We start from the raw sequence: 24,701 nt of genomic DNA on the forward strand, positions 1-24,701 counted from the left end.
TATATATATATATATATATATATATATATATATATATATAGTGTCTTGTTTAGTTTTGTAGCATTTATTCTTTTTACCTGCAGAGTGACTAAAGGTGGAAAATAGCAATTAGCTAAAACCTGGTGCGATGCAACTCTCCTTGCTCTAAACAAGGTTCATGTTTTTCTGTACATTGTCCCAGTTTAAATAAATCGACATTACATTACACAACATTAGGGGTATAACGAATCGGGTTCATTACTCTGCCGTTAGCAGGATAGCCTCCGGGGGAGGGGGTGAAACTGTGTTAAAGACTCTGTTGAGGAGGCTGGTGCATGCATACATTAAATTGGAGTAGAGGGTGGTAAAGGGGGTATGTATTAAGGGGCGGGATAGGGGTAAGGTTTCGGGTTATGAAAGAGGTTCATCAAAGGGTTAGGGTTATGAAAGAGGTTCTACTTGGGTTCGTTTAGTTTAGTTTATGAGGATCCCCATTAGCAATTACACCAGGCAACAGCTACTCTTCCTGGGGTCCACATTTAACAAGAAAAACATATAATAAATCAACAATACACGAAAACAGGATAAAGAAGAAACCAAAAAAAAACAGAAAACAGAAAAGAAAAAACCAAAAACAATGTGCAATTATGAAATCATAGAGAGGGAAAAGAAAGACATCATGCATAGGTAAAATTGTAAATTAGCAATTATGATGTTTCATAGCACCACACCAACAACATCGTTAATTTATATGATTGTGTGAGGTAGAGTTCCTTCCATGGTTAGGGTTATGAAAGGTTCAATGGGGGGTTAGGGTTATGAAAGAGGTTCTGCTGGGGTTAGGGTTATGAAAGAGGTTATTCAAAGGGTTAGGGTTATGAAAGAGGTTGCTCAAAGGGCTAGGGTTATGGAAGAGGTTCTACTGGGTTTAGAGTTATGATAGTATTTATTGATTGTATCTTATTTTACCAAATTTTATCCTTTATACTTAATGCACCCCTGGTCCGAGACAAACAAAATTTCGGTTATTCTATTTGTTGTAATTGACAATAAAGCTGACGTAGACTTTGAAAGAGGTTCCTCAAATGATTATGGCTGTGGAAGGGGTTATTCAAAGGGTTATGGTTATGAAAGAGGTTCTACTTGGGTTATGGTTATGAAAGAGGTTCTACTTGGGTTATGGTTATGAAAGAGGTTCTACTTGGGTTATGGTTATGAAAGAGGTTCTACTTGGGTTATGGTTATGAAAGAGGTTCTACTTGGGTTATGGTTATGAAAGAGGTTCTACTTGGGTTATGGTTATGAAAGAGGTTCTACTTGAGTTATGGTTATGAAAGAGGTTCTACGGGGGAGGGGTTATGAAAGTGGTTCCACGGGGGGGGAGGGGGGGGGTGTAGGGGTATGAAAGAGGTTCTAGAAACGGTGAGGGTTATAAAAGAGGTAAACTGTACAGTGTATTTTTTACAAAGGACTTTTGTAGCGACATTAAGACACTAATACATCTGTAATCCTTCCACGTTGCGCAGCCCTGCGGACAAAAGACTTGGGGTGTGTGTGGGGGGGGGGGGGGGTGGCATTCCACACTTGGGCCCCCGGTCCAGAGCTGGAGGCCCGGAGACCTGCTGAAAAACAAGTCTGGGGTTGTTCTGGGTTTGTGCCGTTGAGCAGCTGCTCTCTGTGGGGAGCCGGGATAAACTGCCCGTGTTTCAGCAAAAACAATAAATCACAACTTTGAATGATTCGGCCGACGAGGGAGCACCGTAAACCCCTCGTCCCCAACACAAGACTCAACACCCCTTTCATAACACTCACCGCCCGAATAACGATGAGAATAGCATTGTCGCACCTGCCAATCCCTATATCCTAACCCCTAGCTCCTAACCATTACCAAAACCCCTAGCTCCTAACCATTACCAAAACCCCTAGCTCCTAACCATTACCAAAACCCCTAGCTCCTAACCATTACCAAAACCCCTAGCTCCTAACCATTACCAAAACCCCTAGCTCCTAACCATTACCAAAACCCCTAGCTCCTAACCATTACCAAAACCCCTAGCTCCTAACCATTATCCCCAATCACAACCCCCTAGCGCCTAACCCTAACCCCAACCATAACCAAACAACCTAGCTCCTAACCCTTACCTCCGTCCTCTAGCATGACCTCGTGAGACTGCAGACATCCCTGTGTCTTCATCCACAAGTTAACCGTTAATAGGATCGCATTGTGATCTGCATTATTAACTTGTCTCAGGTGTAGCTACAGCATGTATACACTAACTCCGCCCAATAGGAGGTCACACATTCACCCCGAGTCACTCAGTGACTGTTACTGGTTCATAGTTACTGGGTATAGTGTACACACACACACACAGACGTAAATATGATGAAAACATTCAATTTGGAGGTTGGTAGTGTTTATTTTAAATACTTATTCCAGTAAAATACATGGTCTGTAACACGCACACACACACGCACATACATAGAGACTCTCTAAAAGCAGTCCCTCAGAGAAACGTACATATTTACAAAATTACATGCAATGCCAAATACTCCCTTTGTCATTACAAACCCATGTAATGACAAAGACTGGTTAGACATTAAGAAGAAAAAAAAAAAACATTTCAAGAAAAAATATGTTGTTTGGCTGGGACCCATCCAGTACATCTTGAACCAGGACTACAAGCTGCTCACAAAGTCCTGGACCTGGTTTACAAGCTGCTCACAAAGTCCTGGACCTGTTGGGAAAAACAAAACTTAATATAGGCGGATATTCTTATATACAGGTACCCTATATATAAAGGCTTGGGTTAGACAGGTACCCTGTATATAAGGGGGAGGGTTAGAAGGGTACCCTGTATATAATACGGATGGGTCAGAATATTCGGTTATTCGTTCCTGAGGGTCAAAGCCGATTTTTATCATTCCGACCGTTAATATTTTTTCCCATTCAAATAAACAAGAGTTAACGGACGGAACTAATGTTCGACTCCTCGAAGGGGATTATCCCGCTTATTCCATGGTCACTTGCCAAAGAAAATAAATTAAGACCATTTACCATTTATATTTTCATGCGTTTTACAATCCAAATATAAAGTATTTCACAAGCCATCATTTTGTTTCCCTGGTAACGCCGGAGGGTTTGACTAATGCCTGGAACAATATTTACCCTCCCGTAAGGTTCTTATGCAATGGAAACGTTGCGTTCACTCCTCCAGTAAATAGGACGGACCTTAGCTACGACTTGGCAGAGGGAGGTATTCCAGTCCGCTCAGCTATGATCCAGAGAGCTAACGTCATGCATTGTACATATTCATAATTCGAAATTCGTCCCAGCCCTTATACCATAGATACTCTATAGGGTCTATATAACTACGCTTTCTGATGACAGTTTAATGCATTTTTCACTATTTACCAGCTCTCGTTTTGAAGGCCTAACAGACAATTTGACTGGAACTACTTAGCAGGAAGTTGTTATTTTGTGTTTAAGATATTAAGTGATTTCTTGCCGATGATCCATGGCTGCCTTTGTGAATGTCGGCACACATCGAATAATCGATTATTCGTTCATACCACCCACTGATTATACGACCATGAAAATTTTGAGTTAATCACATCCCTAAGAAATAAGGGTGAGGGTTAGACGAACAACAAAAAAATAAAGAGTGAGAAACCTGAAGCATGAAAGATGAAGACTTTATTGTTACTCGCGAACAAGTAAGAACAAAGCCGGGTGGGTTTGACAAAGAGCTGGAGGGCTCCTCCCTATGCGTTTATTCTGCCCACATGTCATCCATTACCTCATTCCATACAGTCGCTCCCATATACGGTGGTCTCCTGTACATACAGTACGCTCTCATACCGCTAACCAGTTCTCCCTGTTCTCCTCTGGGCCAACGGCCTGCGTGTTACCACGTGTGGCGCACATATGGAACATGCCAGTGACACACATAAAGCATGTCAAAACCTGGGGTTTGCTCCATATGCCGGCCACATTCGTTCACCTCGGTTCCTGGAAGCAATAATGGTGGGAAAACGAGGCTGTGCTTAAAAAGGTGAGAAGTGTCATGTTCACTCAATCTTATCTCTACACTTATTAGCTTCAGGGGGGCACATAACTCAATTTTTAGTGAGTTACTCAGGGGAGTGCCAGGAGATGGTGTTTGGTACTCACCCCACACGTGGCTTTTTTTTTCATAACGTCTAATGTTATGAAACCTCCCCAGTTTCACAAAAGGAGATCCCATTTTCAGTGTACAACTTTTTAAGCACAGCAGTGTTTCTTTGCTCCACCTTTTTGTGAATAAAACTGCAGCAGCTTGACCACGGAGCGATTGAATGACTCACAGTAATGAACGTTGGGATCAGCTGATTTTGCGTAGTTCTCCAGTGCGTGCGCTAGGGGTGTGTGCACGTGTAACCGGTTAGTAAATCCTAACAGTTTAGGAAAAATCTGTAAACGAAAACCGAAAAAATAAATAATAATCACCGCGCCATTGTTTCAATGGGAATCGCGATGGTCCATACTTTCAACATAAAGTTTACATATTTATAATATGAAATTCGTCCCAGCCTTTATACCACAGATACTATAGGGTCTATAGCATACAACCCCGTTTTCTGATTACAGTTTACTGTAACAGTTAACTGACAAAATCCTAATTAACACTGCAACTGCAAATTAACCACACGGTGATAACCATGGCAACTGGTCAAACTAATTTTCTTTTTGCGATCCTTCTGCTCGCGCATCCGCCGTGTTGATAAACAAATAATCCCCCTATAGCGCGACTGCAGCCCACAAAAATAAATAAATAAATCATTCATTAATAAAAAACGGTTAACCGTGTACACGAAAAAAAAAAAAAAGGGATTGTGCAACCGTTCACACCCCTAGCGTGCGCGGTGCCCAGCGCACGGAAGGGCACATTTCAGTGCACTCATCATGGGTTACGATCTTCGAGATACTTTTCGGAAAAAACTATTTTCTTCTGCTCCGGCTCCGTTTGCCTTTTGTTCTTTACAGTTGGCGAGACGCCGCAGTTGACAAGAAACACGAGTAGTTTGGTTTTGATGACCTGACTGTTCGTTACACAAAAGGTAGTCCACTTGCATGGGCCTTCCCGACTGTGTGATAAGCGGGATAATGTATAGAACGCCGCTTCTTATCGAAAATAAGCCCCGACAGGGCGAAGCAAGACCGCTTCGTTTCAGTGTCCTGTTCGCCCTGTCGGGCCTTATTTTCCCCGATAATGACCGGCCTTCTATACATAATCCCTTACATAGCGTATAGGCATGATAATAATTACATATAATCATTAAATGTAAGTGTACATTTCTCCCATAAGGGTTAGACAGGTACGCTGTATATAAGGGTTGGGGTTAGACAAGTACCCTGTATATTAGGGTGAGACAGGTAATCTGTATATAATAGGCGAGGGCTAGACGGCGTTCACACAAAAAGCGAGGGGGCAACGCGACTCCAGACAAAGTCCGCGTAGAGACGCGTATCAGGCAACTTTTGGGCATGAAGGCCCTGGTACGGGCGAGCGCGTTCAAAAGGATTCAGTATCGCAACACGTTGTTGCTCGAGCTCAAATATTTGAACTTTCAATCATTCAGCGTTCACTCCCTGAGTGACGTAACGTAACAGCCAATCAGAGTTCAACTGGCCAACCGTCCCCTGCAGTCCGGAGTGAACCATAGCATTGAGGAGAAAGGGATGTTGCCACTTGAAACTCCCGGAGCTCTATATCTTAAAGAGCCCATGCCATTAAAATCACATTTTTCCTATTGTTTGTTAAATAACATAGGTCTGAATAAGTTTGTGAGCTGTGGTAAGTTTGAAATCTATGCAGTTTGTCTGCTGAATGCAATAGGCAATGAAAGGAAAAAGGCAGAAGAAATGAGCCGATCTGGATAAGGTGACACTGTGACGTAGCGTTGTCAAATTATTATGCATGGCCCTGCCCACTTGGTTGGTTCGTAACCACCCACAAGAATTCTGAAGGAGTCGTGATTGAGCTAGTGCTAAATGCTAATACGTGTACGGTAGTTGCTTAGTTCGTAGTAACAGGCTAGTTACAGAATTTTGAATGCAATGGCAGAACGACATCGAACTACATGAACTGCGACATGCTGCCTGCCGCAGGTTGCAGCGAGGCACCACCGCCGCGAAGCACCACGCCCGGCAGCGGGCAGCCGGTCGGTGGTGCCTCGCGCCGGCAGCAGGCAGCGCAGGGTTCTGTCTACTACAGATTGATGTGGAAGTGGAAGAACCAGAGAAGTCGGAGAACCCGACGAAGTCCTTTGTGATTCATTATATCGTCTGGACGTGCACACAGCTTTTGGCCGTGATAATATGTATTATTTGTAGAGCTGTCAAGCGATTAAAATATTTAATCGTGATTAATCGCATTAATGTCGTAGTTAACTCTAATTAATCGCGATTAATCGCTAATTCTTTTTCTATGCTAAATATCCCTTGATTTTTTTGTCCCATAATTCTTCTCATTTTAATTCTCTTATCAACATGGTGAAGTGCATCGGCTTGCCTTGTGCAAATGATTTTTTATTGATAACAACATTGGCATATACACTGATCAAAACAGGACGATACAAAAAAAGAGCCTATAGTGCAATTAAACGACTGCTTTGAACAAATGTCATTTGAACATAGCAGTCAGGCTACTGCTTCTTTGTTTTGAGCCAAAGAAAAAAAAAAAAAAAAAAATCTTTTTTTTTTTTTTTATAAAATAATTGCGTTAATCGCGCGATAAAAAATGTAACGCCGTTAAATTTGGTTTGCGTTAACGACGTTAATAACGCGTTTAACTGACAGCTCTAATTATTTGATATAGATATCTATGTATTATATGATATTATTTAGATATAGAGCTCCAGGACTGTAACGCAAGTGTTGTACACTTCCTTGTTATTTGGATAACCGTTCTGCTGTTGGTGTGATGGCGCATAACACGTCGGACTCTCATCTATGGTATTTCTACAACTAGACCCGTAGTGGGGGTTATCTCAGCCATGGTTGAGAATGAATTGGGGGAAAGGAACTTTGGCTTTGACTCCCTGAAGTCATGAACCACGACATGGAGGAGAAAGGGATTGTTGACCGCGGTCGTCTCCCGCCGGAGCCTCGCTGCCGATGGACCACCGCCTCGGCTTCAGGATGCGGTAATTAGCGCTGACCGCTGCCGAGGCGGTGATTAGCGCTGACCGCTGCCGAGGCGGCGGGAAGCAGGGCTCAAGCGGGATACATTCGCGGCCAACAATCCCCTTCTCCTCCATGTCGTGGTTCATGTAGCCTACTTCAGGGAGTCAAAGCCAAAGTTCCTTTCCCCCAATTCATTCTCAACCATGGCTGAGATAACCCCCACTACGAGTCTCGTTGTAGAAATACCAGAGACGAGAGTCCTACGTGTTATGCGCCATCACACCAACAACAGCAGAACGGTTATCCAAATAACAAGGAATTGTACAACACTTGCGTTACAGTCCTGGAGCTCTGCTCTATATCTAAATAATATCATATAATACATAGATATCTATATCAAATAATACATATTATCACGGCCAAAAGCTGTGTGCGCGTCCAGACGATATAATGAATCACAAAGGACTTCGTCGGGTTCTCCGACGTCTCTGGTTCTTCCACTTCCACATCAATCTGAAGTAGACGCGGTCGTTTGAGATTCATAATAACCTATCGTCTGGAGGCTCACACAGCTTTTGGCCGTGATAATATATTTTATATATTATATGATATAGATATCTATGTATAATATGGGTTTCTAAGAGCCATTGCGATACATCCACCGTAAACAGAGCGCATGGTACTGTCAGTGGCTACAAGCTGCTCAGGGCCACACCCCCACCCCCCTCCTTGACCTGCCTTGACACGCCCACCGTATACAGAGCGCATGGTAGTGGCTACAAGCTGCTCAGGGCCACACCCCCACCCCCCTCCTTGACCTGCCTTGACACGCCCACCGAAACAGCGCGTTTGGGGGAAGCTCAATGTGCGACTGTTTCGGAGTGACTGTAACTCTGCACCACGGCTGAATTTCGGGGACGTCTTTGAATACTGTGTTTGTGGCCCACTAATACCTATATTAAAGCATCATAAAATAGAATGGCATGGGATCTTTAATAATATATTATATAACATTTATATCTATACAATAACGCCATTAATACAAATTGGCACACACTGTTTTTCTTTTCTCACTTTGATTTTGGTTAGGCCCATAGAATGTCAACATTCATATCAGAAATCGTTTTTGGTTCCACTTACTTTACATTAGATTACACTTGCAGGAAGTGACTGCATGATTACAATTGCAGTAATTGACAGCTTGTTTACAATTCCAAAATCTGTGACACTTCTTATTTGAATTTAACTACAGTTGTAGTAATTGTTGGTGTACAAAAATACTAATTAACTGCCTGTTTACAATTCCCAAATCTGTGGTGTTCCATGAGTTTCATATTCAACCCACACTGAGTGAGTCAATAAAACTCCCTCAAGATCACTTGGTCTAGTTTTTGCTTATTGCATTTGGTATGAAGATAATGTGTCATTCCATTTGATAATCTCATTTAACTTTGAATTTTTTAAAAGTGCAATAAATCGCGAGTTAACTCAACAATACTATGCGATTAATCGCTATTACAACTTTTAATCGTTGCCCGGCCCTAAATATAATATATAATATCACGGCCAAAAGCTGTGTCCGCCTCCCGATGATATTATGAATAGACTGCGTCGGGTTTTCCGACGTCTCTGGTACTTCCACAACAACTCAACTTCATCATGCACACAGGACTACATTTGCGTGATACAATTTTCGCAAATCACAACCACGACCTCAAGCGACCAGCGTCACGTTTGGTGTTAACGCAGAGATAGACAGGTACCCTGTATATTAGAGTGAGGGTTAGACAGGTACCCTGTATATTAGGGTGAGGGTTAGACGGGTACCCTGTATATAAGGGGGAGGGTTAGACGGGTACCCTGTATATTAGGGTGAGGGTGAGACAGGCAGCCTGTGTATAATAAAGATGACTGACCTTGTCCAAGATGGCTTCTTGTTTGATTCGGTCGTTTTTAAAATCCTCATCTGCGTCCACAACGAGGATGGGGACGTCATTCATGAACGCAAACTCCTGGCTGACACACAGACACACACAAATGAATACCACACACACACACACACAAATTAATACCACACACAGTCACGCACACAAATTAATACCACACACACACACACACACACACAGTAGTAGTACTGCAGTAGTACTCACTTGGGGGCGCGGTGGTGCAGTAGTATTAGTAGTACTGCAGTAGTACTCACTTGGGGTCCCGGTGGTACAGCCAGGCATCGTGTTTCTGGTGAAGTTGTTCCAGGTACTCCAGAGGAACGTCCTGCTCCTCCTCCCGCGAACGCATCTGCAGCCTCTGCATGCACTTCTACACACACACACACACACACACACACACACACACACACACACACACACACACACACACACACACACACACACACACACACACACACACACACATTAATAGCCTATAATAAACCAACATGAAAATACTTTAATATTAATAATCTGTAATAATTTGACCTGGGGGGGATTTAAATAGTCTGTAATAATCAGACATAAAGAGACTTTAATAATCTGTAATAATTTGACTTTGAGAGACTTTAATAATCTCTAAGAATTAGTCCTTGTGAGATTTTAATAGTCTTTAGTAATATGACATGAGGAGACTTTAATAATCTGTAATAATCTGACCTGGGGCTGGGCTCGGAGGTAGATGATCCCGTCCAGATGGATCATGGGGAGGAACTGGGAGAGCAGCCAGGTGTGCTGATCCTGGTAGACACTCCACTCTTCCGAGGTCAGGTTCCCTGACTCATAGTGACTAGACGCAAACACATACCTGAGAGACAGACAGACAGGCAGACAGACAGACAGACAGGCAGATAGTGACAAACAGACAGACAGGGACACAGTCAGAGAGGGACAGAGAGAGCGCACGAGAAGGGAGGATGTGACAATATATTATGTTTATGAGACAGCCAGGTTACCGGTCGCTAGAATGATAGACAAGACGGAAGGGCAACCTGACGCCGTCGACAGACAGACGGGTACCTGTCGCTGTAGACCGATCTCTCGTAGCAGACGACAGGTTTTTCAGCCAGCTTGAGAGACGGAGGCTGCAGCTGGGCACGAATCCGACTGAGAAACGCATAACTCTACAGACAGACAGGCAGGTAGAGAGAGACGGGGGGGAAGACTTACAAATGGGTGGAGACAGCTGTTTACTGAAGGCACTTCAAGTTGAAGCGTTCCAATTCTGTGTGTCTGTGTGTGTGTGTGTGTGTGTGTGTGTGTGTGTGTGTGTGTGTGTGTGTGTGTGTGTGTGTGTGTGTGTGTGTGTGTGTGTGTGTGTGTGTGTGTGTGTGTGTGTTACCTGGAAGGTGTAGGACCACCTGCGGGGATCAGTGTACATCATCTGGAGAATATTTCCTCCACTCTTCTGGGAGGAACTCAGGTCCTGACACACACACACACACACACACACACACACACACACACACACACACACACCATTAGTGTACCTGTTAGAGGGTTAAGATGCTATCTATAACATGTGTTATCTATAACGGATTCTTGGACACACACACATGCACATTAGTGTACCTGGTAGAGGCTATAGACGCTGTATATGACGGGTATTCACTATGAAGGTACCTGGTTAACGTCGTCTGCTTTGTTCTGGAGGCTGCACCACTTCCCAATGGGCTCAGGAACCACTTCCCAGTCCTCTAACCGATCGCCCAACACACGCACCAGTGTGGATTTACCTGCAGCTACACACACACACACACACACACACACACACACACACACACACACACACACACACACACACACACACACACACATTAATACCATAAACAAATACACACATTAATACCACACACACACACACACACACACACACACACACACACACAGACACACTAAAGCAGTTCTTTCAGAGGAACATTTACATATTTAAACCATGCGAGTGGTCCCTGGTCCTAGCCTCCATTCTGTCCCACGCCACTCCACAATTCCCGAGTTTCTTCTCCACGCTACAGCTTGCTACTGCCTCACTACAAGGGAACCCCAGCTTCCACTACACTCAATCCTGATCGTTGGTTCTCCGTATCCTCCACGGTAGTATTTACTTTATATTACATTATCGTTCGCTCTTTGTCAGGTATGAGTTAATTTATAAGTTCAGGTACAAGTCCTCTAATTCTAGCCTTGTGACACTGCGTGCCTGGGGTCTAGTATAAGTTGGTTCATTATGAGTTAAAGTTAAGGTGAGTTTAGTCCATGTTATTAATAATTAGGTGAGCTTACCGATGTTTCCCTCTATGGATATCTTCTTGCACCTCTTCTCTTCTCTGCGGTTTGAATCGGGTGTGAAACATCTCTTTGGAGGTGTCGCCATTCTGATCGGTACCGTATAGTGTCACTAATTGTAAATTGAACGTTGATTTCGTGTTTTCCACTTTTAAAGGAAAAGCCAAACAACGCTACTCTTCTTCCCGCTCCGCACATCAATCAAAGGTAGCGCCAAAAAAAATCGTCACTTCCCGGAAGTGATCCACTCCCGTGTTCGGGAAAGTTTTTGCTGTTATGTTATTTTACTATTTTACAGTACAAGTAATACTAATATAACTAATAGTCAAAGTAATATGATAAATATTGTTACTCTATAACTATCACTATTACTCATATTACTTTGACTAATATAATTAATCATAGTAATATAAGTTATAGTAATATCTATCATTATGGTTAGGGGTAAGGGTTAGGTTAGGGGGATAGTCATGGAGGTTTGGGGTCAGGGTAAGGGTTAGGGAGATGGTCTTTTGGTCATCCCATCCACCAAAAGATCGGTTGGTAAGAGAGCATTTGCCTCTCGTGCCCCATATTTATGGAATAACCTACACCAACATATCAGGGAAGCAGGGTCTGTGGATGCTTTTAAATCTAAGTTTAAGACATTTTTGTTCTCAAAACACTATGGAGTGTAAACTGTTGTTGTTGTCTTAAGTCATTATTGTTGTTGTCCAAAATAATTATTTGTTTAAAAGACATTCTGTTTTTAGGAATGTGTTGACGTTGTTCTTTATCTAGAAGTGTTCTGAGACCATTTCGATTGTAAGACTGCACTTTAAATAATAAATGGATTGATTGAGGGTCATGGGGGTTTTGGTAAGGGTAAAGCGAGATGGTCATGAAGGTTTAGGGTTAGGGTAGAGCGAGATGGTCATGAAGGTTTAGGGTTAGGGTAAAGCGAGATGGTCATGAAGGTTTAGGGTTAGGGTAAAGCGAGATGGTCATGAAGGTTTAGGGTTAGGGTAAAGCGAGATGGTCATGAAGGTTTAGGGTTAGGGTAAAGCGAGATGGTCATGAAGGTTTAGGGTTAGGGTAAAGCGAGATGGTCATGAAGGTTTAGGGTTAGGGTAAAGCGAGATGGTCATGAAGGTTTAGGGTTAGGGTAAGCAAGATGGTGATGGGGGGCTAGGGTTAGGGATGTGGGTTCTCTTCATGAAGTTACATTGTTGGGCCATGGCTCAGCAAGGAGCATACTGACCCCAGCCGGCACATGTTTGACTCCCACTGCTAACACTTCTAGAGGTTCAAGGATTTGTGGTCGACTTTAATCCTCCATGACTGGATATGTGAAAATCCAGTGCTGCCCTCTTGAGCTCACTTCGTGAACGGTTCCCCTGTTGATGCTATTTGCTACTGGTGCATATATATATATAACATATATTTATGTTCCTGTACCAGATTTATTTATTGGGTTTTTTGATAGGGACCATGCATATTTATGAACATTGTTGTTTAAAAAACACCATGTAAATAGTCAGACTTAGTAACAAATAATTTAATTTCATCTGAAGTCCCTAGGTGGATGGATTTGCTTGCTGCATCTAAAGCTTCCGTGGGTCCTATAAAAGTTGCTATATCTATTAAAAGTTATTATCATGTTACTACAATTATCAGATATGATTTGACAACGCGTGGGCGTTTGAGGAGGTCGGGGGGATTCGCCCACCACCAGAGGCGATGCGCTCAGAGCGAGTCCCCAGAGTGAACCGCCAGGCGGCGACATCCGATCACAGCACATTATCACCACGACCCGGAAGCTGTAGTCGGCAGGTTATGCGCATGCGTAGGGGTCCAAAGAACAGGGTGCCGTGGAATGAATGAAGCTTAGTACTACTACGGCTACTAATACGACGACGAATACCGCTGCTGCCGTAACTACTTCCACATAATACTCGGCAAGGTAAACGTTTGTCCTATATTTTCACGTTTTTCTACTAAAAAGCGGAGAAGTACCGCGGGGGAGGACCCAGGAAGGGAGAGTTTCTCGGCGCGGCCTGCGCGGCTCTTTGTGTCCGGAGGAGGCATGGCTCTTTGTTCCGCTGATATATCGATCATGTAGCGATAGATCTACTGATATATAGATTATTTTACGGTCTATCTTTTGATATTTTGATTTATGGTGCGATAGATCTTCAAATGTATTGATTTAGTTACCTCTTCTGATATTTTGAGTACGGTACGGTCCATCTCGTGGGATGCTAAGGTACGAGCCATCTTCAGATATATTGATAAAGCTAAGAACCATATTCAAATATTTAAATTGTGATGATATATATATATATATTGATACGTGGCTTATGTTATGATCTATCTTCGGATACAAGTTATTGATTGTGTTAAACGTCTTCTGAATATTGATTGTTATGATCTCTCCTGATACAGTGAATCGATGAGGGGGGTTTCCGATTGCGCAACAGTTGTAGCGCTACGCCACATGTACTAACAGCGTACCTCTATGTATAACTTGTATTTGGAGTTGCACTGTATGCCTTAAATAGGTGTAGAGTTGTAAATGGCGCTAAAAGCTAATGTATACTATATTAATATTGGTTTGTGATATCTCTACCTGTATTCACATGTGTATATGTGCCTCGTTTGATCCCGAGTCGATGGTATTGCAGGACGAAACTACTTTGGAATTTTCAATTACTTTCCAACGTGATATTGTATGGGATAACCCAGGGTACTTCGCAGGCCTTCGTGAAAAACGCACTGATATCTGTTGCTTCACAACGAACGTTTAAATCCAAGTCTGCCGTCGCTTCGCGGCTTTATCTGTGGTTGTTTACATCCATGATTTGTGTTCAGGACGCTAAACATGGCCGCGGACGTTCAGACTCCCTCCATGTTTGGAGTTTTTCTAACGATCTGATGTTACTGATGTGTGAAATATGAGTGTTATATCATGTTACGTGTGAGGGTGATGAAGGGACATTTTGGGCCGACCGTTGGGGTAGTGGGAGAGGGTTTTTAAACAATGTCGATAACTTTCCAAATCATTGGCGTGATCCGACTTTGTGATGCCACCAACGATTCAATGTGCCTCACTTTACTACGCCAACAGTTGGTAGGAGGAAGGTAGACTACAACGTTTTTTCAGGAAGGTACCTTTCCTCTCAAAGCCGTGGCTATTCATTTCCTTTTCGTGGAGACGGTTCTCTGTGTGAATGTTTGTGTTAATGTGTGCGTTTGTTTCCCTGTGTGGCTGCAGGGGGCTTCAAAGAGATGGCAGATGAAGGCTACGTGGTCCGGATCCGAGGTCTTCCCTGGTCCTGCTCCGTTGAGGAGGTATCCCGCTTCTTCTCAGGTAAGGCCCAGGGACCGATACTAGATCATTGTGTTTGTGTGGAAGACAGACAGCGGTGTGTGTGTGTGTTTAACAGACTGTAAGGTGTGTTTGTGTTGAAGACGGACGGGTGTGTGTGTGTGTTTTACAGACTGTAAGGTGTGTTTGTGTTGAAGACAGACAGCGGTGTGTGTGTGTGTTTTACAGACTTTAAGCTGTGTTTGTATGTGTCTGACACACACATACTGACAATAAGGTGTGTTTTCCGGACTGTAAGGTGTGTGTTTTTTTAAAGACTTTAATGTGTGTGTTTTCCAGACTGTAAGGTAGCCAACGATGGCAACAGCGTCCACTTCACCTTCACGAGGGAGGGCCGGCCGAGCGGAGAGGCCTTCGTGGAGCTGGAGAGCGACGAGGACCTGAAGATCGCCGTCAAGAAAGACCGAGAGACCCTGGGCCACAGATACGTAGAAGGTGAGACACGCAGGGGGTGAGACACGCAGGCGGTGAGGCACGCAGGCGGTGAGGCACGCAGGCGGTGAGGCACGCAGGCGGTGAGGCACGCAGGCGGTGAGGCACGCAGGCGGTGAGGCACGCAGGCGGTGAGACACGCAGGGGGTGAGACACGCAGGGGGTGAGCCACGCAGCGGGTGAGACATGCAGAGGATGACGCGCGGACAAAGGGATGCACATAGAGTGATATTTAGGGGGGCGAGGCACTGACTGGGTGTCCCTACAAAACTTAAAGGGGCTTTAATGTAACTTATCTGTAAGTTGTTGTATATATAGTGTGTGTGTGTGTGTGTGTTTTAAGTCCAGCAGTTTGCAGATGAGTGACGATGTATAGCGTGTGCCTTGTTTAGCTCCAACAGTGTGTAGATGTATAACGTGTGCCTTGTTTAGTTCCAACAGTGTGCAGATGTATAATGTGTGCGTGTTTCTGTGTGTAGTGTTCAAGTCCAACAGCGTGGAGATGGAGTGGGTCCTGAAGCACACGGGGCCGGGCTGCACCCAGCCGGAGGAGGAGGCCGGGGACGGAGAGGGCCTGGTCCGTCTCAGAGGCCTGCCCTTCGGCTGCAGCAAGGAGGAGATCCTACAGTTCTTCTCTGGTAAGTCACTTCCTGTCTCTGTTCTTCACCTCCTGTGTTATCCCCGTGCCGTGCAGCCTCCATGAACACCGAGTGTGTGTGTGTGTGTGTGTGTAGGCATGGAGATCGTTCCCAACGGCATCACGTTGCCCATGGACTACCAGGGAAGAGGGACTGGAGAGGCCTTCGTTCAGTTTGCCTCCCAAGACATCGCAGAGCGGGCCTTGAAGAAACACAAGGAGCGCATCGGACACCGGTACGCACCACATCGACACGCATCTACGCACTGTTCACGCACTACGCACCAGGGCTGCTCGATTATGGGGGAAAATCATACTCACGATTATTTTGGTCAATATGGAAATCATGACTATTCAAACGTTTATTTTTGAGTTTGAAAACATGTATTTATTCAGCATGTCTCCAAAAAAAACTTTGTAGATTAGAAAAAATACACAAAAAGGTTAAAAGAAAATGTTCCCATTTAAAATGATATATTTTAGATTGGAAATAATACAGATATGTATCGAAGTGTTCTGCCCTTTCTATAAAAAGATTAAATTAAGAAGCAAAAAACACGATTATGTTACTTTTGTGATCGTTTGACAATAAAATCTAAATCAAGATCAAAATTCGATTACTTGCCCAGGCCTACTACGCACCACATCTACTACACACTATACACAATTTAAACACAATGCACACCACATTTACAAACTGTACACGCTTCACACTAGAGACTCTACACCCCACATCTACACACTATACAAACTACACACATCTACTACACACAATTTAAAAACAATACACACTACAAAGCAGTACACACCACACCTACACTATCCCACATTTATACACACCACATCTACACCCTACGCACCACATCTACACACCACATCTACACACCACATACCACATCTACACACCACATCTACACGTCTACATACCACATCTACACACCACATACCACATCTACATACCACATCTACACACCACATCTACACCCTACGCACCACATCTACACACCACATCTACACACCACATGGCACATCTACACACCACATCTACACCCTACGCACCACATCTACACACCACATCTACACCCTACGCACCACATCTACACACCACATCTACACACCACATGGCACATCTACACACCACATCTACACCCTACGCACCACATCTACACACCACATCTACACACCACATACCACATCTACACACCACATCTACACCCTACGCACCACATCCACACACCACATGGCACATCTACACACCACATCTACACCCTACGCACCACATCTACAAACGATCCACCATTAATACGTACCACACACCACATCTACACTCCAAATCAACACACTATATACACACAATTGACACACATTTGTACATTGTATGTGCACGTACACGGAGATCTAACTGTGTTTGTGTGTGTGCGTGCGTGCGTGCGTGCGCAGCTACATCGAGATCTTCAAGTCCAGCCGGGCGGAGGTGCGGACCCACTACGAGCCGCAGCGTAAGGTGGGCGGCGGCGGAGGGGGGCGGCCCGGGCCCTACGACCGGCCCAGCGGCGGCGGCGGCGGCGGGCGCGGCAGCTACAACGGCATGAACCGCGGCGGGGGGGCGGTGGACCGCCGCCGGGGGGGATACGGAGGTAGGCACTGACGAGCGGGTCGCCTCCAGGGCCGGGACCTAGCTGTCCCCCGCTCCCGGCTGACTGAGCGTTGCTTGTTGTGTCTGTGCAGGAGGTTCTGAGCGCTACGGCGACAGCGGCTCCAACTTCCAGAGCACCACGGGCCACTGCGTCCACATGAGGGGCCTGCCCTACCGCGCCAGCGAGACGGACATCTACAACGTAAACACTAGCCTACCACGTGCACACTGGTCCACAACGTCAGCACTAGCCTACCAAACGCACACTGGTGTACAACGTAAACACTAGCCTACCACACACACACTGGTGTACAACGTAGACACTAGCCTACCACACACACACACACACACACACACACACACACACACACACACACACACACACACACACACACACACACACACACACACACACACACACACACACAGGTCTATAATGTAAAACCTAGCCTACCTCACACTGGTCTATAACGTTAACACTAGCCTACCTCACACTGGTCTATAACGTTAACACTAGCCTACCTCACACTGGTCTATAACGTTAACACTAGCCTACCTCACACTGGTCTATAACGTTAACACTAGCCTACCTCACACTGGTCTATAACGTTAACACTAGCCTACCTCACACTGGTCTATAACGTTAACACTAGCCTACCTCACACTGGTCTATAACGTTAACACTAGCCTACCTCACACTGGTCTATAACGTTAACACTAGCCTCCCCCCTGAACCTGCTACATGTCTCCATGTTTGTAGTTCTTCTCCCCTCTGAACCTGCTACGTGTCTCCATGTTTGTAGTTCTTCTCCCCTCTGAACCTGCTACGTGTCTCCATGTTTGTAGTTCTTCTCCCCCCTGAACCCGGTGCGCGTGCACGTGGAGGTGGGGCACGACGGACGCGTGACCGGAGAGGCCGACGTGGAGTTTGCCACACACGAAGACGCAGTGGCGGCAATGTCTAAAGACAAGGCCAACATGCGTGAGTGTCCACTATACAGCCAATAATTACACTTGCATTTAGCAGACAATTTTGTCCAAAGCCACTCGACTCAGCTAGGAGGAGCTGGAATTTGAACTAGCAACCTCCTGGTTACAAGTCATCCCGCTCTCCCTCTTGAACTAAGCAGACATAAATGTATGATTATATCCATATCATTATGGAGGATGTAGAGGAGCACATGTGTTCAATGTTCATTAATGGTGAATGAGATGTTCATTCATAAATGGTGTGTTTACAGAGCATCGCTACGTGGAGCTGTTCCTCAACTCCACCTCCGGGGGAAGCAACGGGGGATACGGAGGCCAGATGATGGGTGCGTACCAACAAAGAATAAAACTGTCTGTTTATCTAGTCGTCAATGTTTGGAGATGTTAGGTAAATTGGCCTTTAGCGTTTTCGATTTATCTAGGAAGAATTTAAGTGCAGTTCCAAAACAATACTTTATCTTCAGAATAATCTGTTGAGGTTAATTTAATTGAGATTAGCAGGTTACAAGTAGATGCCAGAGGTAAGCGGGTTAAGGGAAGCAAAGTAAATGTAAGGATGGTCATGTTAGCAGAGGAGGGTTATGGTAAGGAGGTAATGAGAGGAGGGTTAAGGTAAGCGAATGAAGGTTAAGTTAATGGAGGAGGGTTAAGGTAAGCAGAGAAGGTTAAAGTACTGGAGTAGGGCTAAGGTAAGGAGGGTTAAGGTTAGGAGAGGAGGCTTACGGTGAGTGTACTAGCTGTGTCAACGTATGTAAACATGCTAAACTCTTGTTCCGGGTTTCTTTTCTCGTCCCCTAGGCAACCAGTCTTCGTATGGTAACCAGGGGATGGGGGGCTACAGCAGTGGTGGTGGTGGTGGCATGGGTGGGGGCTACAGTGACTACAGTAAGCACCAACTCCCTGGGGGCGGGGCCTGTTCTGATTGGCTGTCGAGTCCGGGATGTTGACCTGTCTATTCCTTTTTCCTGTCAGGTAACCAGAGCGGCGTGGGCAACAGTTACTATGGCAACGGCCGAGGCTCCATGGGAGGGGGGTGGGGCATGTGATGGGCGGGGGCTAATTGACCAGAGAAACAAACTCTTGCGCTTTTTGGTATGAAGTTTGATATTCAATAAACGTTGGTCTTTTATTTTACACTGGGGGGGGGGGCGGGGGGGGGGGGGGTGTACTTTAGTTTGGCTGAACATCAGTGAAAAGTTTCCAGTGTAAACTTCACTGGAAACTTTCCCTCTGAAGCCTTCCAAGATGGCGGCGGAAGAAACAAGATTATTTTCCTCATTTTCCACTGTTGGACAGCTTCAAATGGTTCAGTCTGTTGTTGGTTTCTCTGGACTCTGCGGAAGCAGGGATTTCTTCTGATTGGACCTCCATCGTTATCGGTCCCGCCCACATCCTTCCAACACAGCATTTGATTGGCTTGTTTTGGTTCCGCTGTCCACTTGTTTATTACATGTGTTAATAATTCATGTGTTTTGCTATTTTCTTTGTTTTTTTTCTAACATTCTCTTGTATCCATGGGAACCAGAGCCACAGCCTTTCTGTTATGTAGAAGAATGTTTTATGTTTCGTGTCAATAAACTCCAAGACCGTGCCTTTCGTGTATCATTTTATATTTTCCTTCCTTTTAAGTCGGGTGACCAAAACAGAATATTAAATAAATATTGTGTGTGTATATAGTAATAAATAGTTTGACATTACGGTTATTTTTCAACACTTGTTTTTGTGAAAAACCGGAACTATTACATTCAATGTTTTTATTTCAATCAATGCAATAATTGAATTAATGCAGTGAACAAATATACACAGTCGAGTCAAAGATATTATGCTATTAGGGGTTAATGTGTATATAGGTATGGTTTTGCTTTTCAAAAGCGAATATAACATACAATAGTATACAACTTTGGCAGGGGTGATGGTAAAAAAAATTAAGAACAGAAAACATGATGTATGGGGCTTTTAATTTGGTGAGCGCATTGTTGTCTGTGACGTCACTTTCATCATGGCCGCGCCCGTAAACCAGGAGCTGAAGAAGGTCTCTTTAATTTAATATCTTACTATTTTTACTATATAGAGCTATATTGAACACTTACTGTTTATGCTACTTGTGTGTATGTTTTCATCCTAGCGGTGTGGGCTGTAGTGTGCATGACTTAGATGTATGACGGGAATAACGTTACACACACTCGGACCACGCTCCTCGGCTATCTCTGGCCGCTAGCGATAGCTAACTATCCAAGCCTCTAGCTTAGCAGACTGTCTTTTAACAACTAGCCAACCTATCCATATTTGTTACAAGCTAACTAGTACATCCAATGTACCACACTAACCAACTGGTCAGTCTGTTTAACCGCTGGCCTCGTAGTCAATCTAATCAACGGGTAGCTCACTGATCCATCGCATCAACCACTATCAACTAGTCATTCAAATTAACCGCTAGCAAACTTGTCCATCTCATTACCATTAGCCAACTACTCCATCTATGTAACCAATTGTCAACTAGTCTTTTTTTTAACCACTCTGCACCTAGTCCACCTTCTCTGTACCCCCAAGCATGTCCTAGTACAGTCGGTATGTCAACCGTTGTTGGAACTTGGGGCCATGCCATCTGGTCCTGTAGCCAGAGCGATAGATCTTCTGGCCAAAAAATTTAATCTGGATAAAATTGATCCGGATTTCGAAATCCCATGTTTTTCTATCTAGGATCAACCGATCCATTTACCTTTATGCCAGTTTTTAAAGGAACATTATATTGGATCACTGTGATCCAAATACTAAATTTCAGGATAACCAACTGAATCCACCCTTCTGATGGGATCAAGACAATCCTGTTTTTTGGGATCAAATAGATCATCCCAAACCGAGTTTAAAATTTTGAAAAACCCAAAGGGCAGGTTGGGTCCAGATCATAGGTAAAATCGGATTGCATGATCTGATCTTAGTTCGGAATCCCTCTTTTGCTTGGAAAAACCCAGTTCCAATATTTGATCCAATCCGTGACCTAAAATCCCGAAGGATTACTTTTGAAAAACTGGGCCCTGGGGACAGTCCGTCTCTGTATTAAGGGTTTTACCTGTATCTTAGAAACAAAGTACAGGCTTGCCTTGGAGTTAGATGGGACTCAGTCCTAAGATAAACATCTCAATGGATTGAGCCCCAGATGTGGTTAGAATACCAGAGCACCAGATGGGGCTAGAGCAGCAATTCGGGCTGTACCACCGTGGGTTCTGAACCTATGCCTTCTCCAAGTGTAGCTCTGAAAGCCCCGGTAGCAAAATCTATGGCTTTCATAGTGTGTTCATAAGTCTAAGGTTTTCATAGTGTGTTATATTCAAGTCAATCATCTTCAAATCGTTCGTTTTGACGACAGTTAGACGATCCTCCATTCTAGGAGGGTACAATAAAATACTAAAGTATTTATTTGTATGGTCTAATGAGGTTAGGATGCTTATGGTGGAGATGATGTATATATAATTTATAATATAATTTATTGTTAATAATACTAATATGTCTACAGGGAAAGATTGTGTATATCATGTAGAATATAGTTGACCCTATAATGTATTAATAATACTTGTTTGTCTACGGGGGAAGATTGTGTGTCTATCATGTTTAATACAATCCATTAATAACACTCATTTGTGTCAGGCCTTCTCAGAGCTGCAGGTCAAGATGATCGACCGGCAGCAGAAAGTAAAGCTGGCCGACCTGCAGATTGAGCAGCTGAACCGCATGAAGAAGCACTCCAACCTCACGCACACCGAGATCACGGGCCTGCCCCCCAACACGCGCATGTACGAGGGTGTCGGCCGAATGTGAGTCACACACACGCCCTCACGCAGCCGTGCCCAGACAGGCGTCCAGCTTAACAGTCTACAGAGGACATTGTAGTAGTAGGGTTGTTATTCTAGTTTATGTTGTTGGAATTATAGCATACAACATGGCCGCTGCGATGATGGCTTAGGGTCAGTGGAGGGATGGGTTAGGGTTAGGGTCAGTGAAAGGATGGGTTAGGGTCTGTGTTGGGGTCAGTGGAGGCTGTGGGTCAGGTTTGGGGTTAGGAATTTGTAAGGCTCAGTGTTGGGGTCGGTTAAGGAATGAGTCAGTGTCAGGGTTAGGGTCAGTGGCGGGATGAATAAGGGTCAGGGTTAGGGGCAGGAGGCGTTAGGTATTTGGAGTGACACTTCTGTACTAGCAAACTCAGGGTTTGTATCCTAACTGGTCTAAGCATATCGATCAAAAGTGAAGAGCCTTAAAGTCTAAAGAAGCTAAAGACTCAAACCGATGCACCGGGCGGATCCCCTCCCGTCTTCCAGTGACGACAGCTTGATAGCTCCGGCCAAGACGAGCCTCAAACTCTGGGGAACTCGAGTGGTACTGGAGAAGGTGACCTCAGCGGCCTCCATGTTTACTGGGTACTGCAGAGGGAGTCTTTATTGCTCTTTTGCACATGTGGGTCAGTTCGACTTTTCACACTGAAATCTGATATTGGCCCAATAAAAAAACCGACCAAAAGAACAGCTCTGAGCAGTAAATCGGAATTGAGTGCCAGAGCCAGAAGTGACGGAACGCGACGGCCACGGCCAAAGCTTTTTGTTGGACGATTTAATATATCCTGCCTCAGTACTTTACCAATTTGGAGAATTGAGAATTTGTATGTTTTCCAGGTTTATTCTGCAGTCTAAAGAGGAGATCAACGACCAGCTGACAGACAAACAGAAAACAGCCGACACCAAAATCAAAGAGCTGGAGGTACAACAACACACTAGCCCACATGCTAACACACTAGCATATATGCTAACAAGCTCTCCTAGATGTTACCATGCATGCTAACACACTAGCATATATGATAACATGCCAGCACACATGCTAATACACCTTCATAAATGCTCAAATGCTATCATAAACGCGGGCATGTATGCTTTTATCCGACCATGCACAGTAACACGCTATCATACAAAGTTCCACTATAAATGCAAAGCCACATGCCGATATGCTATCATACACATGATATCATATTATCCTATTCTAAGATGCTATCTTGCACATTCTAAGATTACATAAACGATCTCCTTGTTGTCTGGTTCGTTCAGACAGATTGTTCTTTGTCAGACAGCGCCATAGACGACTAGACCACAGACTCATACTGAGTGAACAGCATATTCAATTGTGTGTGTGTGTGTGTGTGTGTGTGTGTTTGTGTAGCAGAAAAAGACGTACCTGGAGAGGAGTGTGAAGGAAGCTGAAGACAACATCAGAGAGATGCTACTGTCTAGGAGGGCCCAGTGATGCACACACAAACACACACATACACACGCACACACACACACACACACACACACACACACACACACACACACACACACACACACACACACACACACACACACACACACACACACACACACACACACACACACACACACACACAAAAGAGCTTGCATAACACACATGCACATACTGCTGAATGATGTTGGTTTCCATGAAAACGTGGTGTTTAAATAAAACAAGGTTTGTGAAGATGTATATTGTTTGATTTAATGTTCTTCCTCTAACTGGTTGTCTGCCTGTGGGATTAACTTATGTCATTAGCATAGCGGGATCATAAAGGCATGGTCAGTAACAATACTCAGGCTGTCATAAAGGCAAGGTCAGCAACAATCCTCTGTCACAAAGGCCTGGTCAGCAACAATACTCTGTCACAAAGGCCTGGTCAGTAACAATACTCGGGCTGTCATAAAGGCCTGGTCAGTAACACTACTCTGTCACAAAGGCCTGGTCAGCAACAATACTCTGTCACAAAGGCCTGGTCAGCAACAATACTCAGGCTCACATAAAGGCCTGGTCAGTAACAATACTCAGGCTGTCATAAAGGTATGGTCAGCAACAATACTCAGGCTGTCACAAAGGCATGGTCAGCAACAATACTCAGTAGGCAGTATTCCCTGGCAATAGGACTCTAGTGGGATCCGTGTGGATGGACAAGGTCTGGTCGTCATGGAGATTAAAACGAATATGTTTCCCCTTCAGACATGTGGTCTACAGACGGTTGTAGTTAGGGTTGCCTTGGAAACCGGATGCTCCTGAGTTAGCACCATCCTGGACCTTTGGGATCCCCTGGTAAGCTGGTAACCTGGTTACTTGGACAATGCTGCTGGGTTTATTGCTAAGTCAAAGAGCATGTGGCCGTTCGTCTGTTGGAGAGGTGTGTCCTATATTTATTCATT

General features: G+C 44.5%; 3 protein-coding genes across 6 annotated transcripts; 2 read left to right on the forward strand and 1 right to left on the reverse strand.

The window, feature by feature from the left end:
- Positions 1 to 2,358: 2,358 nt before the first annotated feature.
- On the reverse strand, positions 2,359 to 11,653 carry LOC115547864 (deoxycytidine kinase). The gene is made up of 8 exons (XM_030362356.1): positions 11,413 to 11,653; positions 10,753 to 10,871; positions 10,472 to 10,555; positions 10,150 to 10,253; positions 9,790 to 9,937; positions 9,345 to 9,460; positions 9,061 to 9,160; positions 2,359 to 2,714 (listed from the first exon to the last, which is right to left on the reverse strand). Exons 1-8 carry the CDS (start codon positions 11,501 to 11,503, stop codon positions 2,688 to 2,690), a joined length of 789 nt encoding a protein of 262 aa, XP_030218216.1. The 5' UTR covers positions 11,504 to 11,653; the 3' UTR covers positions 2,359 to 2,687.
- A 1,535-nt stretch (positions 11,654 to 13,188) lies between these two features.
- hnrnph1l (heterogeneous nuclear ribonucleoprotein H1, like) lies at positions 13,189 to 20,068 on the forward strand. 2 transcript variants are annotated; one of them, XM_030362160.1, is made up of 11 exons: positions 13,189 to 13,357; positions 14,669 to 14,764; positions 15,062 to 15,217; positions 15,694 to 15,852; positions 15,949 to 16,087; positions 17,292 to 17,488; positions 17,580 to 17,689; positions 18,334 to 18,469; positions 18,729 to 18,803; positions 19,276 to 19,362; positions 19,450 to 20,068. In XM_030362160.1, the coding sequence occupies exons 2-11, from the start codon at positions 14,683 to 14,685 to the stop codon at positions 19,521 to 19,523; spliced, it is 1,215 nt and encodes a 404-aa protein (XP_030218020.1). In that variant the 5' UTR covers positions 13,189 to 13,357; positions 14,669 to 14,682; the 3' UTR covers positions 19,524 to 20,068. The 2 variants fall into 2 exon arrangements, with proteins under 2 accessions (XP_030218020.1, XP_030218021.1); XM_030362161.1 differs by having other exon boundaries at positions 13,190 to 13,357; positions 19,446 to 20,068.
- A 374-nt stretch (positions 20,069 to 20,442) lies between these two features.
- Positions 20,443 to 24,000, forward strand: pfdn1 (prefoldin subunit 1). 3 transcript variants are annotated; one of them, XM_030360987.1, is made up of 5 exons: positions 20,443 to 20,509; positions 22,123 to 22,289; positions 23,142 to 23,226; positions 23,680 to 23,791; positions 23,880 to 24,000. In XM_030360987.1, the coding sequence occupies exons 1-4, from the start codon at positions 20,477 to 20,479 to the stop codon at positions 23,761 to 23,763; spliced, it is 369 nt and encodes a 122-aa protein (XP_030216847.1). In that variant the 5' UTR covers positions 20,443 to 20,476; the 3' UTR covers positions 23,764 to 23,791; positions 23,880 to 24,000. The 3 variants fall into 3 exon arrangements, with proteins under 3 accessions (XP_030216847.1, XP_030216848.1, XP_030216846.1); XM_030360988.1 differs by having other exon boundaries at positions 23,884 to 24,000; XM_030360986.1 differs by lacking the exon at positions 23,880 to 24,000 and having other exon boundaries at positions 23,680 to 23,827.
- The last annotated feature ends 701 nt before the right edge of the window (positions 24,001 to 24,701 follow it).

The sequence above is a fragment of the Gadus morhua genome, chromosome 7, assembly GCF_902167405.1.
Source record: "Gadus morhua chromosome 7, gadMor3.0, whole genome shotgun sequence".
Lineage (NCBI taxonomy): Eukaryota > Metazoa > Chordata > Actinopteri > Gadiformes > Gadidae > Gadus > Gadus morhua.